At 41.9% G+C, this 18,466-nt stretch overlaps 1 protein-coding gene across 1 annotated transcript in view; it reads left to right on the top strand.

The window, feature by feature from the left end:
* plxna2 (plexin A2) overlaps nucleotides 1-18,466 on the top strand; it is a 178,383-nt gene that overhangs the window by 58,838 nt on the left and 101,079 nt on the right. Inside the window, exon 4 of the mRNA XM_038722831.1 lies at nucleotides 10,166-10,300. Coding sequence (XP_038578759.1) covers nucleotides 10,166-10,300 — 135 coding nt within the window. The remainder of the gene's footprint in view (nucleotides 1-10,165; nucleotides 10,301-18,466) is intronic.

Genomic DNA, 18,466 nt, shown 5'->3' with positions numbered 1-18,466 from the left:
TCCTGAGAGAGTGTTTGTGCTAGAATGACGGTGTTTCCTGGCAAGCTGATGTTACCACATGTTCTAACTGGGTAAGTCCCTTGAAGCACAGAGACTAAAAAATTATCAGCACACTCTCTTAACCAGCTCACCCTGAGCCAAAGATGGCTTAAACAATAGTGATGACATAACTGTTTTTTATATCTCCAAGTATATCTATACACACACACACACACACACACACACACACACATACACACATTCACAAAGACACACACTTTCAGTTGATTCCCTGCTGATCTTGTGCCCAAAGGGATAGAAGTTACCATGACAACTGTTGTCCAGCACACAGGTTTTGGCCTGCTTTTCTTGTGAGCATGGTGAATGGGCTCAGACAATCCAACCCCCCCGACTCATCAGTAGCATCACTGTCTCCCTGCAAAGGACTGATTGGATAACCCCTGTCCCTCATAGTTCATCACACTTTCTTATCCCTCCCCCTCACACTTTGTTTCTGTTGGCCAACAGAGGTTAAGGGTTCACAGTGTGGTGTCCATCTTACGCTTGTCTCTTTGTGGAAACCTACAGGAGGAGCTCTAATTATCTTGTGGCTTCTGGGAACTTGGTGGGTTAGAAGTAATAGGAGGTGAAAGGTTGTGACATCCGTCTCTATGGAGATGTATATGTTATGTGTTGGTATTATTGTATTAGTGTGATGTCATGTAAAGGAGAAATATGCCATCTCACCGGACCACCTAAGCCTCTCTGTACTGGCTTCTTTCCTCAGTATAATTATGTCTCAAAGTGAAGTTTTCATTAAGTCAACTTCTAGGGATGAATCGAATGTTCGGCCACCGAAATTAATCAGCCGGAAATAGCAAAAAAAAGCACTTTCGGTTTTCGGCCTAAAAAGTCAAAAGACCGAATAAATTTTACCGAACAATTACGTTGACATGTCAGCAGTGTGGAAGCATTTTAAAGTGTCCAAGAAAGACACAAAAATCGCCGTTTTCAGGCACTGTTCTTCTGAATTGTCTCCTAGCACACCCACTCCATCTGTGGCTGACTTCTTAGAAAAGGCAACAAACGATCTGACCCGCTTTGAGTGTTTCTGTCACTCGTTTGTGAGGAGATTAAGTTAACCGCACCTATATTTGGAGTGCACACGTATTAAAGCCTTTATGGTAAATCCACTGAAACGGACCAGTGCGAGCTGACAGGCAGGTTAGCGACTTTATCCTGTTGTTTCTCTCTTTACAAAGGCAAGTATTGCAGTATGAGAGTCTGACCTGAAAAGAGGCCATGAAGTGTTTGTGTTACGTGATACAAGAACCACATACAACATTATTTATTAAATTAGGTCGGTCTTGGATACAAATGTGACAACGTCCGATTTAATTTTATTACATTCATAGAAAGTATAAAACATATTACATGTGTCTATTAAAAGTAAATGGACTCATGTAATTTACTTTACTGGACCCTCTTGGGTCTTAGACCCACCCACTATTGTCTCTCCAAATCCTGTGGAAAACACTGTGAAAAGCACATTTTGAGTATTTAATTTATGCAATGGTAAAAAAAAGGGCAAAATAAATGGAAAAACATGATTTGTTCATGTGATAAACACCGGGGCATGTAGGTTTTGTTGTGGGTAAAATCTTTTGTTACACTGCTGTTATGAGCAGCACCAATGGGGATTATATGAAATTAAGACTTTAGAGAAAAAATAAATAATAATTTTGTAACTGAATTTAAGTAACAGAAAATCCAAGCAAGAATAACTCACTGTAGCCTGCACCTGAGCACAGTACAAAAAACCAATGACTTATTTACTGATCAAGGGTAGTGCCAACAATTAACAGAAATTTGGATCTTGCAGATTATCACTTCAATATTATCCGGCTCCAAGGCATAATATTTCTCTTGTCTTCTCTTTATGTATTCATCTCTATATGTTATATATGCTTGCAACCTTGTTCTATTCTTCTGTCTTTTGCTTCTCCCCAAGCCCCTTCACGCTCAATGTCTCATTACATGACACACGCTTACATGTAATAGGTCCAGCACATGTCACATAGAGCCTACATTAATGTGGCCTTGATGAACACTTCATTGAGTGTCAAAGCCTCATAGCAATATAACAGATTCATCAATAGCATGCTCAGTTACCACTGGCAAATACATCCTAGTAATATCAACCACAGTGTGAAACATATAGGGAGGTTATTAAAGTTCACACACATTACAGGTGTAAAAGGTGGGCTTGATTGAAGTGGTTTTATATTCTCATTTGCTGTGTGGATCCCGCTGGCTATAATTTCCTAGTATCTCACTTCTACCTGCCAATCTTGTCCCACATTTAAATCTCACAAATCCAGTGGGAGAAATTGAAACAATTTCAGCTAATTTGCCCCTCACCTGAACCTTTTCTGAGCTACTTTTTGATTCACATATCTTTGTGATCTACTTTGAAGAATGCCGAGGGAGAAAACAGGAGGTGTGATATTTTCTTCTGGTTCAGACTGTTTGACATTTCTGTAATACATTTTGTCTAACCATCAGTGCTTTGGCTCTGTGTACTGCTTGTAAGAGTTGTGTGATTGCTTTGTCCCTTGCTTATTTACTCGCATGAAATAAGTATAGCTTTTCTTTCTTCCCTCAACACGTACATTTAAAAGTAAGTAAGCACTCCACCTTTATATTTTTCCCTGGAGAGAAGGCTGCATTGTTAGAAGTCAGGCTTTTGTTACAAGGTATCTGTTGTTCTGATTACATTGGATTGTTACATATAACTGTGAGAGCATGTGTGAAAGCTTGTGAGCTTTTGTATAATTGTTTAAGCATATCTTGGTATCATATATTGTGAAGTTGCTGTCTGTACATTTAACCTCAACTAGAGCTAAGTAGTTGCCATCACAAGGGTTGAAGTTTGAATGCTCCTGTGTCTCTGTAGGGAGTGCTGCATACTTTTTCTCACCTCCCCTTTACACTTTGCCAACTTTCATTTCTACTCCACCCCGTCTCTCACTTTCTCTCTCTCTCTCTCTCTCTCTCTCTCTCTCTCTCTCTCTCTCTCTCTCTCTCTCTCCTCTGTCTCTTCTTTCAGTTGGGTCTCCCTATAAAGGAAAACTTATTATGGTGTCAGCTATTTACTTTGTGTATACAAACCACTTTTCTCTCAATGTTCGAGTGCCAGTTGAGTAAAAAATATTGGCTTCTCCGTACAGACAAACCCCATTTTTAAGGGCTAAGCAGAAAATCTCTCCCACCACATCCCTCCGTTTTTTACTCTCTCTGAATCTTCTTGGCGTGCGTCCATCATCCAGCACGCTGGCTCCTGTTCAGTGTTTTAATGTGGAGCTAAATATAGGCCTCACATTGTGCTGCTGTGTTTAATATGTGTTTGGGCTGATTAGAGTTGAGGCCTGATCTCATCCTACCACAGACCCCTAATGCTTGCCGCTGTCTCTGGTTTCTATTTGGACTTGGGGGCAAACAGGGGAAAGTGCTGATATAATCATGTTTAGGGTTGTGAGTTATGTGACCGAGAGGGATGGCAATATTACAGAGCTAAAATGGAATTGAATGGGCCCTGGATAGAGCTATTATAGAGACGGCTGCAAGATTGGTTGACTCGCTGGGAATCAGTTTGATAGGATCTTTGCTTTTGATATTCACAATCAGTAAATGAAAAAACGGTAGTTTGAATGGTCATCGTGTGTAATTTGTCAGGGTAGTCCCTTGCATTCCTTTCCAATCAGATCAAAAAAATATGTTGTACAGGAGAGGGTTAACTGCTTCGTACATGGAGCGGAGAGGCAAATCAATAGGCTTTTTGGTGCCTGGCCAAAAATATGAAGCAATTGCCCCCTGTATTGACTAAAGGCTCGGGTCATTTTAGCAGATATACTGCCACCATATGAGCAGGTAGGGAGTTAGGGAGAATTACATTTATCCTAACAGATCCATCCAATCTCCATATCTGTACATTTTCTTTTCCCCTCTATTCTTTGCTCTCTCCCTGTCTTTCCTCATGTCCCTCTCCTCCATGACCACAGAGAGGCCTCTTTGGCCTCAGTCTGTCCGATGGGAAGTGACACATAGGCAAGCAGGCTAACATACGCCTTATGGGAGCTTATATTGTACAACAGAAACAAGAACAAAAGACGTGCTGGCGTGCTGGGCTGGTGGGAGCCATCTCACACACACATACACACAGCACATTTCTACATGCCGCTTGCTACTGACACCAGAATTCTTCAGCCTGACACTGGTGATGGATTAGATGTGTTATCGAGGCGGAGAGAGGCTCCGTGTTTTCTCCCAGTGCGCAGAGAAAGAAAGTGAGAGGCAGAGGAAGAGAGAGAGAGAGAAACACACACACACACACACATAGGTAGCTGAATAGCCCGTACCCATTCTACCTGAAGTAAAGAAATACAATAGCAGTCTGCTACATTTCAAGCCGAGTTTCCAGGACAGACATGCGGATAGATAGAGATAGTAAGCCTGGATGGTACACAGTGTTCTTCCAATTGTCGAATACAGGCAGTTGATTTGTATCTATTTTCATGCGTATGTGTGTGTGCGTGCGTATGTGTGAGGAAGCTCATGTTCCTTAATGAGCCGTGTACTTGTGTTTGTATGTGCATACGTTTATGCGCATGTCCCTCTCATCTCTTGTTAAAACAGAGGAAATAAGGATGAATTTGCCTCACTGGTATCTGACTTCTGGTGTGTTGGTGATAAACCCCCACCCACCCAGGGTGACTCTCATTTACTTCCAGTCCACTCACCCTGATGCAGTCCCAACTCACGCCCAAAGGGACTGACTTCATCCTAGGCTGGGCATTACACATCCATCTCCAGGGGGATGGACAACGGATCTGTCAGGACAGCTCATACTAGTGCCACCCTTCTTTCACAGTGCCATGCAATGTGCAGTACTCACAATTATATACATGTATGCAGACACTATTACACAGACCCTTTGCAGGGGCTCACAGCAAAAAGGTATTAGGTACTGTCCTTGTGTTCATATGGGTTTTCTTGCACTATTTTCTTAACTAAAAGACATGTCTCCTGTCTTTGCCCTTAACCATAGCCTTTGCCATAGATCTGGATCTGAGTCACAAGCACAGGTAAATGTTCACTTTTGAAGGGTTAAAAGCAAAGGACAAATTAAGTATGTTGGAAATGTTTTTTTCTTCCTTAACGTTGTCCTAGCAATGCAAAACCGCTGTGATGAGAGCACCCAGCTGTCACAAAAGCCTTTCAAATCAAGGATGCATCCTGACAAGCTTCACCAGCTCTTAAAATGCTGTCAGCAGTCTGTCACCTGTCATATGGTTCACGGTACCAGCCAATTGAAGGCCATTTACTGAGGTTAAGATTGCTCCCATCAGACATATTGGATTTGAGTAGATACAGTTACAATGGTCATTATCATATCCCTCTGACCTGTTTCTTTTTCAATCTGCATGACCCCACTTGACTAAAAATCTCCCCCTTTCCTCAGTGGAGCCTTCTCTGTGGTGTCCCTGTAAGGGGTCATTACATAAAGACAGAGCGAGAAAGTGTGTGGTGATGGTGTGCTTTCACAGAATCTAATCCAGTGCGTGGGATCAGCCAGATAAAGGCAATGCCTATCACTTCCACATCCAACACTGTTGAACTGGATTAGTGTTGATACAGGAGATAGCTGCCAGAGAGGTTACTTAGGGAGTTCAACTTTCACTCTCCACTCTTTTTCTTTCTCTCTCTCTCTTGCTTTGAGCACAATATGTTTCTGAATTTCAGACATGAAAGCACAATTTCCTTAAAATCAACTCCCATTATACTATTCTGGTACAAGATGTAGGTGGAAGGCCTACAGTTTGACTTAATCCTATCCTGGTACAAGGTGTTAGTGTGTAGTGTACCATATACTGTGGTTTGGTAAAGGTTCCCATGTGTGGGTTACAGTCTGCTCTGCCAGCTGAAATATGGTGGTAAAATAATGTACACCCTCAGATGGATCTGTATTGGTGTTGGCAGCCATCTGTACACATGTGCATCCTGTTTCAGAAACACTAACCTCCCTCAAGGCTAAGGTTAAAAAATAGCTTTTTTCCAAATCTGAAAAGAAAGCAGATCTCAGGTAATAGTTAGCAGCTGTGGCCAGGAGAAACATTCTTTAAAAATTGAGTGGCTAATGTTGAACAAACACTTGGAGACAAGCTGTAAAACAGAGAACAAAAAAGTAAATCAGCAAATCATTCCGTGTAGTGTTTTGCTTTTAAAAATGTGTTTATATTAAAATGTTTTCATTTTAAAACTAAATGTCAACACTGCCATTTTATGTCTCAGTTGCAGTGTAGGATTTTACAGTTTGGAAACCAGTCATGTTGGTATTTTGCATAGTAGTAGTATAACGGTGTGTATAAGGGGTAACCTGCAGTTTTGGCTTTTCCCTAGTCAGGCATAAGCGGGTGGGAGATGGGGGGTTTGGGCAGCATGGAAGCCATGGCAGCAGCATCAGAGGCCTCCCCTTGTGGCAACAAGAGCCTTTGCCAGTGGGGTGCTTTTGATCAGACCATGTAAGCACCCTGGAAAAACGTTTGAAGATTGACCAAACTCCAATTCATATTGCCCTTCTCTCTCTCTCTCTCTCTCTCTCTCTCTCTCTCTCTCTCTCTCTCTCTCTCTCTCTCTCTCCTCTCTCCCTTGGTCTCACTGGTTTTGAATACTGTGCCAGACTCTGGATCCCCAGTCGTGTGAGTCTGTGTGAAGCAATTTGCTGAGTGAAAAGTACTGAATAAATCCAGGGTAAAAGTGCATCAAATGTGTGGTTGCAGTGCTTTGTGGATGCAACTGCTCAGAGATAGAAGAAAAAGGATGTGGCACCATGGGAACTTTGCCCTCATGAATAGTCAAATATTTGTATTCATTACATTGTTTACATCAAGGCTCATGCAGTCATAAATATTACAGAAAAGTGTTGGAATTTTTGCTTTCTATAAATATAAAATAAACATTTAAAATTCTAATGTTTTTAATGGAAAGTAAAGTTTGGGAAACATTTTGAAATAAAACTGTAAATAATGACGCTTATTTTAACTTTAATATTATGAAAATTACTGAATGCAGTGAGGATGCTGTAGGTTCCTCAATGTCACTGTTCTAAGCAGTCAGGGGTTATGTCAAAATATTCAGTATTGGCTTGCAAACCGCATGTTGAGTTCAGAAGCGCAAAATTAAGTATTCAGGACAACAACTTAAAGACATCACTTTTGGTCACATTTTTAGTTGTTCCATAAAACCACATTCATTTCAAAAGTTTCAGAGTTATTTAAAAGTGATGAAAGTGTTTTGGATTTTGAAAGTTAAATACGGCAACCCTGCGTGTGCTCCATGCAGGATTTATAGCTAGCTGATTAAGCAGTCCTCCTACTCTGTGATGCCTGGGGACATTTATTTCTGTCCTGAGTTCTCCTGGCATCTTTCACAATGCTTCTGTGTATGTCTTTTTGCTTTGTATATGAAGGCTATTGTATGCCTTATGTGAATATTATCAGACGTATGAAGCTAAATCTCGCGCTGATTTTTCTTTTCACAAATATTAACTACACAAGCCACAAAACCGCTGGAGTTCATGTGGAATATTGTTCAACACTTTCATCCATTTTCACCTTTTCCCCCTTCCTCACTTTACTCAGTTGCAGCTCCTCGATACTGGTGATAGAGAGACGCTAGCTAATGGCTGTGGTGTTGAAATGGGGAACCATGTTAGACCAGGCAAAACCAAGGACAGCTCTCTCTCGGCAACAGGGGTAGTTTTAGTGGATGGGTCCTCCTAAAATAGAGGGCCAGCAGTATCATCACAGGGGCTTGAGGGTATGAATCCAACCTGTTAGCAGCCTTCTCACCCAGCCTGATAAATAATGCAGGGTCAAATGAAGCAGAGAGGGGATAGGTTTAAGTACCTGAGAGAGCAGGCTAACAGTTGAAGTAAAGCGATGCTGAGGAAATGGATGTTTTGGGCCTGAGAGTCCCTTACTCAGGTGGTAGATACTGTAGTCTTGTAGAATGGTAGCATAAGAGTGAGTGTGGTAAACTGGAGTTTTTGACAGAATTATTTTTGGTCCAGTAAGCACTGCTTCCTCAATTTACTTGCCCAGGGTTTTCAGTTTCCACCCAGAGGTGAGTCTGCCCTGCAAAGTACTTCACATTCAACTAACCCACTTCACACACATGCACACATTTTGTCACTTCCTTACAATGTTGTGGGTGTGTGTTTGCATCTGGATATGTGTGAATGTAATGCAAGATTTACAGCTACTATGGAAAATAAGCTTCTTAATGTGAAAAGCAACTGGATGCGGCTGTGTTTATGAATACACGGTGCTTCTGGGTTAGTTAGGTTGATACCGTTTTCTGTGTGTGAGCCATAATCCTAAGCTGTTTGAGGGAAAAAAGTATTTACAAAACAAACAGACACTGAGAAAAAGACGGTATTGGTGACCGGTGATGGGGAAGGTCATTCATTATTTATCGCTTTGTACAACTCCTGATTAAATGTGTTTGCTTAACTGGACAGTTAACTGTTAATAATTCCTAGGCCTGGTATGTTAGTGCTTTTGTTATTTGTGTTACGAATCGTTATACTCCTGCCTGAAGAATAGAGGTTTAGTTCTGCATTCGTTCTAAGACAGCTATGTGTTTGGGTGTGTGTTTCTGGCCAAATGTGAATTTAGAGGTCCCTGGACAGTGGTGAGATTCTGTGTGATAGCGATCTGATTCAGATGAACTACAGGCGTGCAGGGGGAAGGTCGGGTTATCTTGTGATCCCTAGTGGCGGCCTGCTAGGACACACATCACAGCATGACAGACTGCTCGTATGTGTGCACACACACAACACCCACACTGACACAGTAGTGACCAGAACATCGCTGGTCTGGCCATGCGCCGACATGCTTTATGGATGAGCATATTTGCTGAGGTCTCCCTCCACACTGCACTGTCAGTAACCAGATGAATACTGGCAAGTCCCCCACATCCTGCCTTTTTCCTCCCACATATGGTTTTCACATATGTCTTCTTTTCGATGTTTGGATTAGCCTGCCAAGGTCAGGCGTAGGTCAGCCGTGGAAGGCTCAACCACTTTAAGTTCTGCCCCTTAACTGTGCCGCCTGCTGTCGTGTACTCAGCTAACCCTCAAGCTTTGAAGGTAAAGCTCAAGGGGCTTTGTGTGAACTTACATCACATTTCTTTTACTTGACCATCCAGCAGAGTGACACACATTCATACACACACACACATACACAAAGGCCTGCGCATGTGTGTGTGTGCACATTTGCTCACATACCCTCCCAGTTGATCTTCATTTGACAGGCGTATGACCTTGAGTTTCCCCACTGTGATGTTTTATAGAGAGCCTGGTTGCTCTTTGGTGCTGTCACTATCTGAATAGATAGATGAATGTTTGGGTGGAGGAAGGCAGGCGGGGATGGACAGATGATAGAGCCATCAGTGTTCACATGGGGAGGAGGGCCTTTTGACATGTGACATCACAGAGACATCTCTCATGCCTCAAGATTTACTGTGCTGGTTATGTATTTGGCCAACAGTATCTGATGAATAAAGGAAAAACAGGGTTTTCATTTGCCCATTTTGGTCAGGGAGGGTCACGTACCACATATAAGTCATTAGAATGCTCACTGTTTTTGTAGTTATGTGGTCTTTGGTTCAAGTTCAAAGTTTTACTGAGGGAATACATCATTCATCAGGAGAAAAAGGAAAAGAAAACACAGCTAAGGTTTCACAAAGGTCTAATAATATCAGCAAATAACAGTTGTTGTAACCCCATCCTACATGGGATCACAAGGGGCTGACATTTACCTCATAATATGAAATTAATACAGTGAGTGGCACACATTTTTGGCAATTAAAAGGAAAGTATTGAAAGTCAGTTAATCACCCCTCTGCCATTTTCAGTTCTATTTCACTATCAAACAACCCTTATGGTGTATCTCTACCTATCTGAATCTCCAAGTAGCTAAATAATAATGATAGATTGTTTTCCAAATATTATTTGACCCAGGTCTGTCATTCCCGTCAATCACTCTTCGTCTGTTTTCCCATTCCTGCTGTCATACTGATATAAATAGCAATCATTGACCTGTTTGTGTTCTGTGTTTCTCAGATTCGTGTTGACGGGCCTCCTCACGGTGGTGTCCAGTATGAGACAATACCGGTCATTAAGGAAGGCAGCCCGATCCTGCGAGATATGGCCTTCTCCCTTGACCGCAACTACCTCTACGTCATGTCTGAGAGACAGGTAGGTGTTCAAAAGACACCTGCATGCAAGCCTGTCTTCGCTAGTATACAAGCGCCCTCTTGCAGGAGAGTGGATGGTGGTAATGTATCTTTGTGTGTGCGCATATGTTTAAATGTCAGGAAAAGGGTGTGAATGTGTGTGTGCTCCAGCAGGGCCCAAGATGGCCCACCTCTCAACATCACCAGCACTACCACCCTCTGTTCGCTATAAATAACCTGGGTGGCACAGCAGGGGACATTGTGACAGCGTTTGATAATGAAGGAGAACAATGAGGGCAGGGAGAAAGAAAGAAATAGTGAGACAAGGAAAAGACAAGGTAGAATGAGAGAGAGAAAGGGAGAGAGAAAGATGAAGGGCACTTGCCGGCTGGTGGAGGCAGAGGATGAGAGGAAGAGTGATGAGGGAAAGAGGGACAGCTGGAGGAGTGTATGACTTAGACAGAGTAAAGAGAGACACTGAGAGGAAAAGAGAGACAGAGTGCAAGGTCATCCTTTCACACTTCTAATGAAGTGACACAGCATTGCGGGGTGGGTGGGAAGCAGCCGATAGCCATCAATGCAACTGACATACTTAGCAGGCAGAAGGCAGACAAGGGTGGAAGGGGACGCAAGGACAGAGTAGGGGTGAGGAGATGAGAGGAGAGGAAAACATGATAGGATAGAAAAGAGATGAAAAGAGGAGGAGAAGTGATGGGAGGAGAAGAGAGGAGGAGCAGCTGCAGGGGAGCGTGGCAGCGCAGCAGCCCTAGAGACAGACGACGTGCGAGGCTGTCAGTGTGAGGTGATAGATTGCCGTCCTTTCTCCTTATCTCTGCTTTTAACACACTCAACAACTGGCTGGCCAGAGCTTACAGGTTAGAAACCGCGGTGGGCGAATATGGTGTGAAGGAGTTATTTAGACAATAGTGTCCATTGCTGAGAGAGGTAAGGATAGGAGCAAACAGATTTACTGTAATCTATATTTGCTTTTTTCCCTCAGCATCTGCTGTGCTGTGTAAGATTTGTTTTATTCCACTCTTAAAAACAAAGCAAAAAAACTATTGAAAAGTTGCTCAGTTTTAGTCAGACACTTGCATGCTGTGAGAGCAAAAATATAACAATGAAATCACATCACCAGTATTAGCTCCATAGTTCATCTAATATTACTGCTGAGATTCCTAGTCAGGCATATTGCAGAAAAGATATCTGAACAAACAATAGGCCAAATTATTTATAATCTCAAATCTCTCTTTTATTAACATTTATACAGTACATGCCCTAAAACATATTTATTGTAAAACTAGTATTTAATTGTATTTTTATGGATATCTCCAGGATAAGAATTCATTTGCTACATTCATGCACAAACACAATATATGCACATGTATCTGATAGTGAAATGATGTCTCTGTAGCAAGGCATGAAAGAGATTCCACAAGTAAAGACGAATTTGTACTGAGTCTAAAGTCTGTTTCCCATATTTACTAAATCCTTTATTCCCACTTATTCCACGGATGAAACAAGCTTTTGATGTTGAGTTCATAACTGCTAGTCATCTGAATGAGAAGTGATGTTGGTGAATATTATTAGTATTCAGCTTGTAGACTCTTCTGTCTTGCTCCCCAGGGGTTGGGGAGGATCGAAGCAGACAAGCACACACACACATACTGAAATCCTCTCAACTACTTTGGGGATGTTGCCCTGCATGTTCAAGGATACCACTCAATGGTCACACCTGACAGAGTAACTGGATTGGAATTTAGTGTTCCACACACTCATTCAGCCTTTTTCCATAAATTGGCAAATTCGACAGAAATTACATGTTTGTTTGTTTTTTACATGTGATTCTGGACATTTACTTTTCTTTATGAACACTGCTCTCACAAAGATGTAATCCAGAAAGTTTGAAGTGAAAATTGGAACTGCACATAATGCTTAATATTAGGTGTATTCTGTTGGACATCTTTCTACTCAGAGTGACATATTTAGGATGTATAGTATGGGGTACCACAATGTATTTTTCAGTAAAGTACTAGCACTATCCACTGTAAAATGAACAGCAGTCACCTTCAAACCTGCCCTTTCACACCAGCATTCAGTGGAAAGTAGTATCTATTTGACCTTTATCTCATCGTTAGCCTAAATGTCACCTCGAGCTGCACTTGAAGTCAGACATCCAGGACATCACGAGATCTAGAGTATCTTGTCTGAGCTCCCCTTGTTCCCATGTGTTTGGCTGATGCAGTTTGAGGCCAAGCACATGGTGGGACATGAGAGACGGTATGAACAAAGGAAGGAGGATATCAAACAGAAAGCAGGGCAGAATTGGCTCTAGTTGCATTTCCTACTCTGAATAACAAAGAGGCCCTGTGTTTGGCACAGTGGGAAAGAGAGAACCAAGAGAGAGAGATTGGATGAGAGAGATAGGCAGACAGAAAGAGAGAGAGAGAGTAATATTTGCTCAGCAAGGCCGTGCTCCACAATCTGGGCTCTCGTTCTCGCTCTCCAGTCCTCACACCTGTCTGTGTGTGTTGTGGCGAAGCTGAGAATCGTGGGATGTGCGAGGACTTTGTAAACACAAACATGCATGCACACACCCACAGGGAAACACACACACACACACACACTCACACACACAAAGCACATGCTCCCTCGGTTTTCATTTGCATAGGTACCAACATAATGCACTGGCTCTCGCAATCACATGGACACTCGCACAAAAAAAACTATAATTACAGACACATACAAGCACCAGTCTACCATTTAGTATTCAAATGGAATCTCCACAAGGCTTTCGGAGGCTTTTCATCTAGCCTTTTTCTCTCATCCACAAATATATAGATTGCACCTACTGCATATGTATAGATATTCTTCAGTCTCAGACTCTCACACATTAACTGCCTACCCCACGTTAGTGTGTTAAAGAACTTTCTGCTCTCTCTCATTCTCCCACTCCCATACCAGACACCATCATTCACTCACCCCCAAACACATTGAATAGCTCCCTGTTTCATATTCGATCTATGGTGCTGCCATGTTAAACCATGCTTTTGTTTTGCAGATGTAATGACAATAGCATCCACCATATTAATGATGTCGTGAGATTGACCCAGTGCGAGGCAGCGCAGTGGAACTGATGAAAATACCTGGCTCACTGACTCTTCTCCAGGAGCAGTGTGTGTGTGTATGTGTCTTCCTATATGGTGCTGTATCACTACTGACAGTCCTGAAATACATAGCAGCAGGTTTTCATTTTAAGATTTATCTTCAGACAGTTGTGTATATCCACTATTGTGCCTCTATTGAAAATCCTCAAAAACATGCTCATTGCATCATTTTTGGATTTTCACAGGACTCACACTTGTCTTCTGTCGTTGTTCATCCTGTGATTCTGCAAATCCATTGTATGGATTTCTGCCAGATCACATGTTTGAGTCATGTTGCGTGAGTATGTGTGTGTGTGTGACTGCTTCTATATTTAGACCAATAATCCAGCGATTTTGGTACTTGGCTGTGTAGCAATGCCGGCGGCAAACGCGATGATGGAGAAAAAGGTCACTGAGCTGCCTCCTAGACACGTCCTCGACTTTTCCCCTTTCCTTTTTTTCTGTCTTTTCCTCAGTCTGCGTCATATGAAATACCCCCTGAAATGTCTTACATTCCTGAAACACCTTACTGCATTTAATATTGCATCAAAAGTTGTAGATTTCAAACTGAATACCACATCTTCGCTATAACAAAGCAGGCATGGGAATGCACTACGTAACATCTGCCTAGGTCTTACATGGCAAAGCACAGAGCCTTAACCTTTATGCCCTACTTTACATACAACCAAATACATCGTGCCTACAGTAATACTATATGCCATAACAAATCCAGCAGAGGCTTTAATCAAACAGGTAGAAAGAGTATTCATGTGTGAATGGCAGCTGGAGCAGAGCTAAACCACTGGTGCTTTTTCCAGCTCATGCAAATTCAGTGAGTTGGATCTGCATGAGTGTTTGGCCTGGCCTCGTCCCTACCACAGCCTGTGTTTTTTTCTCTTTGTCTTTTACCCACCAAACCTTTTATCTCTCTTCCTCATGTTTCTTTTTTCAGGATGTGTATGTCTGAGAATGCAAAAGGGCCTGCCTTTTAACACTGTGACCAGTCCCGTATTTGTGTATGTTTGTGTGTGCTGTACTGCATTTTGGAAGTTCAAGCCAACAGCAGTACTGTGGCCCACATGAAGCCTTAAGCGGTATTCATTCTCTTTGTTGTGGGTTTATCAACACAATGCAGCGCACTGGGATAAATGGCGACAACTACTCCAGTATTGAATGGGGTCTTTTGGGGCCTGGATTATCAACATTTTTACGAAGCCTTTTCATTCCCTTTATGGTGTATTGTCCTGTTATGGCCGCTGGCACCCAGCAGTAGGGAGAGCACTCGGTTGAGAATCAGTGACTGCATTATGTCAGTTGCTTTGGTCAGCGGCCAGTACGCAGAGCCCAGGCTATAATGTATTATTCATGGCGAACAATCAAGATTTAACATCTAAAGGGGTTTTGAAGTGATACCTGTGGCGTGGCCTTAGTTCTGCTGAAAAGGTTTTTAAAAACACCTTAATAGAGAAAAAACAATTTCTCAGGAAACCACACACACAAAAAAATAAAAGTGGTTATGTTTTTATCATGTCTTCATTAAATCCACAGAAAAGAGGCAGTTGTTGACTTTGTAATGGGACTCAATGGCTTTGGAATGTTTTATGACTGTGGCACACAAGAGTACATAACAGACCTTAACAAACTTAATAGTGTTCCCAGTGAAACAGTGGCCCTCTAATTGTCGGCTCTTTATAAGGATAAGTGTGAAATTCTTGCTAGCATGACCAACTGAGTGATACTGAGCTAGCTTGTAAAACAGACTCATCTTTCATGGACAGACACACAGTCCTCAACCTATGGGCATTCAGCCATGTGCTGCTGTCACTCTCCAATACACTCTTGGCTCTTTAGCAAATATTACACCCCTTCAACCCCCAATCCTTATACGCTATCCTTCCTCCCTTACCCAGCTCCATGTATGGAACGGCAACATTACAGCTCACAGATTATCAGAAAAGAAAAGAAGACCTCTTTTTTTAAGCTTGGCAATTTCTTCCAGGTGCTCAGCTGTGAAATTTGAAATCCATGCATGGATTCTTTCTTCTTTTTTAAAATCTTTTTTTTTTTATGAGACCTCTTCTCAACCTGTTCTCTCTCCTAGCACCCCCACCCTCCCCTACCCTAGAGTTTTCTGGTTCCCCGCCCTCCTTCTCCTTATCCCCCAGAACCTTTATTTGGCTGGTGTGGTTAGATTGGGAGGAAATGGGTTCAGTGGTTATCAAGACAGGAGGAAATAGGATTCATTCACACCTTGTCCAGGCTTAGATTAGCTGACATGCTACTGGCTCATCATTATGCAGGACTATGGTATGTACTATATGACACACTGATTTCAAGTGTTAATAGGCTTGGAACACATGATGGGGCTTTTACTCTGCACTGTAGGTGTTTTTGCAGACTTAAAGGCGACTAGCAGCCGTGTTGTTTGAAAGCTTTTTGTTTCCCTGTTTTATTTACACCCTCCACAACAAGCAGATTGGCTCATTCAAAGACTTAAGCATGTGTGCATGTTTCTCCTGATCATTTTTTCTTCTAAAAGCTCAAATCTGATTTTAACTATGTCTGACTATCAATGTCAGAGCTTACCAGAAGATGCTTGCTTTCTTTTCTCACAGAAGAGGAACAATAATTTGGTGGGGAGGGAAGAATTCTGGAAAAGGTTCAGGCCCAAAGAATAGACAGAAGGGCAAACAAAGTCAACATGACACAGGGACAAAAGATTAACGCTTTGTGTCTACTTCTTCTTAGCCCCTCCTCCCTTTCCACTGTTTGTTAGTTTGCTGTCAGGGCTGAGTAGCGAAGGGGTTTCTAGTGACTACCAACAAGTGTTGCCTTGCTGTCCCTTGACCCTGTATTGGCCCCAGGGCAGTCTGGTTAGATTGCAGCTGCCAGAGAGTGAACAAGATCAAGGGTTTGACCATTGACCCTTATCTCCGTGTTTCTCACCAATCTGTCTATCAGTTACACTCAGAAAAAGAGTCCCAATAACTCTACTACCCACCATTCCGGCACAGAGGCCAATCAAAAGACAGGGTGAAAGAGCAATCAGTGGAATGTGGTGAATTCAGTTAGTAACTGTGTTGCACAGTTTTCTCAGCCCTTCTCAAGTCTTTTCCCACAATTCCATTTTTTCACACAGCTGAGGTTTTGAGCCACATGAATGTGAGTTAAGACAGATACTGTACTTCCACTTCAATTGAGGTAAAATTCTGACAATTAAATAATTGAGTAAATTCAATTTTTTATATGGTACTATAGACAGCACAGGGGGTGCCATATACGCTTGGCAACCATAATGCCTAAACCAGTGTTTAGTTAAGAGAAGTGACCTGAACAAAGGTCTTTTGTCATGCATGAGAAAACTGTGATACCATATGTAACAGATGGACCACACATCTGCATCCCATTCCACTCTCATCGGGGCTGATCATGAGAGGGGAACTGTGGCCACAGCTCACTAGCATCTATCTGCTTTTCGACAGACCTCAACAACAGACAAACATTGCTATCAGTCAGACAGCAGACATTGGCCTTGATAGATTGGCCATCATGTTTTATCAGGGATGTAAGTGCGACAGGGGGGTCAGTTTGACCGTCGTAGGGGTGAGGGCCAGCAAATCAATCGCACAACCGCTTCCTTACCTAGGTGCTCTGCAGTTGGAAAACAGGGATTGGAGCTGCAGCTTGGAACCTTGGGCTTAGATTCTTTGTTGCTTCCCTGACAGCTTCACTTGATATTGACATTTGGACAAATTAGGATAAATTCCCCTGTCAATACGCAGACCGGTGTTATTGATGATGCCATTTAGCTTTTCATTCTGAAGAGACCACTTTCATACCTGACCCACTTGTCAAGCTCCCTTAATCTTGAGCTTTGTGTGTGTACGTATTTATATATATCTGTGTGAGCAAGTTTGTGTGTTCTTTCAGCATTCTTGTGTAGTTTGAAGTTGATAAACTAGTCGGACTATACATTACTATTGCTTGGTGGTAGTTTTCCTGAATTGTATATTTTTAGTACAATAGTATTCTAATAATTTTTTATATGTATTTATTGTATGCATTTATTCTTTTAGCCATTTCTTCCATTTCAGCCTTGTTTGATTGCTCTTTTATTTCATTCAATATTGTTGACAATTGAGTGGGTCATACACTCAATTTGTCTCCATTTCTGCTAGTGTCTGCTGGTTAGTGGTTTATTTTTCAGTCATGTGATTTAATATCACATGCAGCTGTTGAATGGAAATTGTTTGGTTTAACATACTTTTGAAAGAAAATTCACTAACCAAATAATACTTTTTTCATGGGGCCCTGCCTGAATCAGGCATGTTGGAAGGTTTATGTGGGTGTATGTTGACATACATGCTCCATGTGTTTGGTTTAATGCATCTGTTTATGTGCTGTCTCTCAGCATTGTGAGGTCAGGGGTTGTGGGAAGTTCAAGGGTTGACTGAGTCTGTTCATCAAAACGAAGGGGTCACTCAGCAGGTCAGTTAGAGACGCCCCTTCATTGAATCATGTTTCTGTAGCATCCATCTGCTTGACCATCGCTACTCTGATACCGTAAATCTTCAGTTAAAAGCTGAATCCCAATTAAAGCCTATCCCTTTTTACTGGCCTGATGTGTCTACATGTTTTGTTTATTTGCAGAAACCATGAACCCCAAAGTATAATTCATGCAGATTTACCAGCATTTTAATTCCATTCCTCGATTATTTTCCTTATTATTCCTTTAGTAAGTATGGGTTGGCCGATTAAAAGACAAACAAAGTATTTTCATAAAAATGTATATAATTTGAAATAACTATGGTAACCTACGGATTTCATCCTTTCAAAGGTAGGCTACTGCTACTTTGATATGGGGGTTCTTTCTTTCTCTGTCTCTCTCTCTCTGTCTCTGTGTGCATGATACAGCCTAGATGTGCTGTCTCAGAGCTAGATTTTTATACAAGTAATATTCATATTAGATGATTTTAAATAAACAATTTGACAGTAGCCTATTTCCCATCTTTGTTAAGCAAGAGTTTTCTGGGAAAGGAATG

Source organism: Micropterus salmoides, unplaced genomic scaffold, assembly GCF_014851395.1.
Source record: "Micropterus salmoides isolate LMB-PRFRI ecotype aquatic unplaced genomic scaffold, ASM1485139v1 Ms_hic_scaffold_16, whole genome shotgun sequence".
NCBI classification, from domain to species: Eukaryota; Metazoa; Chordata; class Actinopteri; order Centrarchiformes; family Centrarchidae; genus Micropterus; species Micropterus salmoides.
The sequence above is the reverse complement of the archived record's forward strand: the minus strand, read 5'-3'. Positions and strand labels throughout refer to the sequence as shown.